At 43.4% G+C, this 459-nt stretch overlaps 1 protein-coding gene across 1 annotated transcript in view; it reads left to right on the top strand.

Moving 5' to 3' along the window:
* Positions 1-213, top strand: part of PHALS_00027 (25S rRNA (adenine(2142)-N(1))-methyltransferase, Bmt2) — a gene marked incomplete at both ends in the record, with an annotated part of 600 nt that extends 387 nt beyond the window's left edge. The window contains one exon of the mRNA XM_024726959.1: positions 45-213. Coding sequence (XP_024572057.1) covers positions 45-213 — 169 coding nt within the window. The remainder of the gene's footprint in view (positions 1-44) is intronic.
* Between the last annotated feature and the right edge of the window lie 246 nt (positions 214-459).

Below are 459 nucleotides of genomic sequence, written 5' to 3'. Positions count from 1 at the left end.
ATTTGCTTTAAAAATCAATTCAAAGAAAAATCACTGTTGCCCAGCGTCGCAAGCACGTGCATTAAGACCAGGATGACCACACCTGGAACACTTGAGACTACTTATATACTCAAAAAATATCTCCCGTTCGTTGGTTGTGTTGTTTTTGGACTCTGCCGGACGACCACGTTTTCAAGTCATCACCATTGGGTTGGAAAGCTGCAATGGTTGTGACCGAAGAAACAAATAGAGCAAATAAGAAAGGTTTCTTATTGGTATTAAATAAACATTGGTTTTGTTGCTCTGCCGTCAAGTTCATCGTCAACCTCGACACACAAAATGGTCCTTGCGTCTATGCTTGACAGCAAAGCTGTGGCGTCGAAGCCAGCGAGCAAGTTGATAAAAAAAACTACTAAGTCTCGGAAAGCGTTACATATTGCTCCTCCGCGCATGACGTCGCGACGCAAGGCACAAAATGTG

The sequence above is a fragment of the Plasmopara halstedii genome, assembly GCF_900000015.1.
Source record: "Plasmopara halstedii genome assembly, contig: Scaffold_110, whole genome shotgun sequence".
NCBI lineage: Eukaryota > Oomycota > Peronosporomycetes > Peronosporales > Peronosporaceae > Plasmopara > Plasmopara halstedii.
Note: the sequence above shows the minus strand (reverse complement) of the source record. Positions and strands in the feature narration are given on the sequence as shown.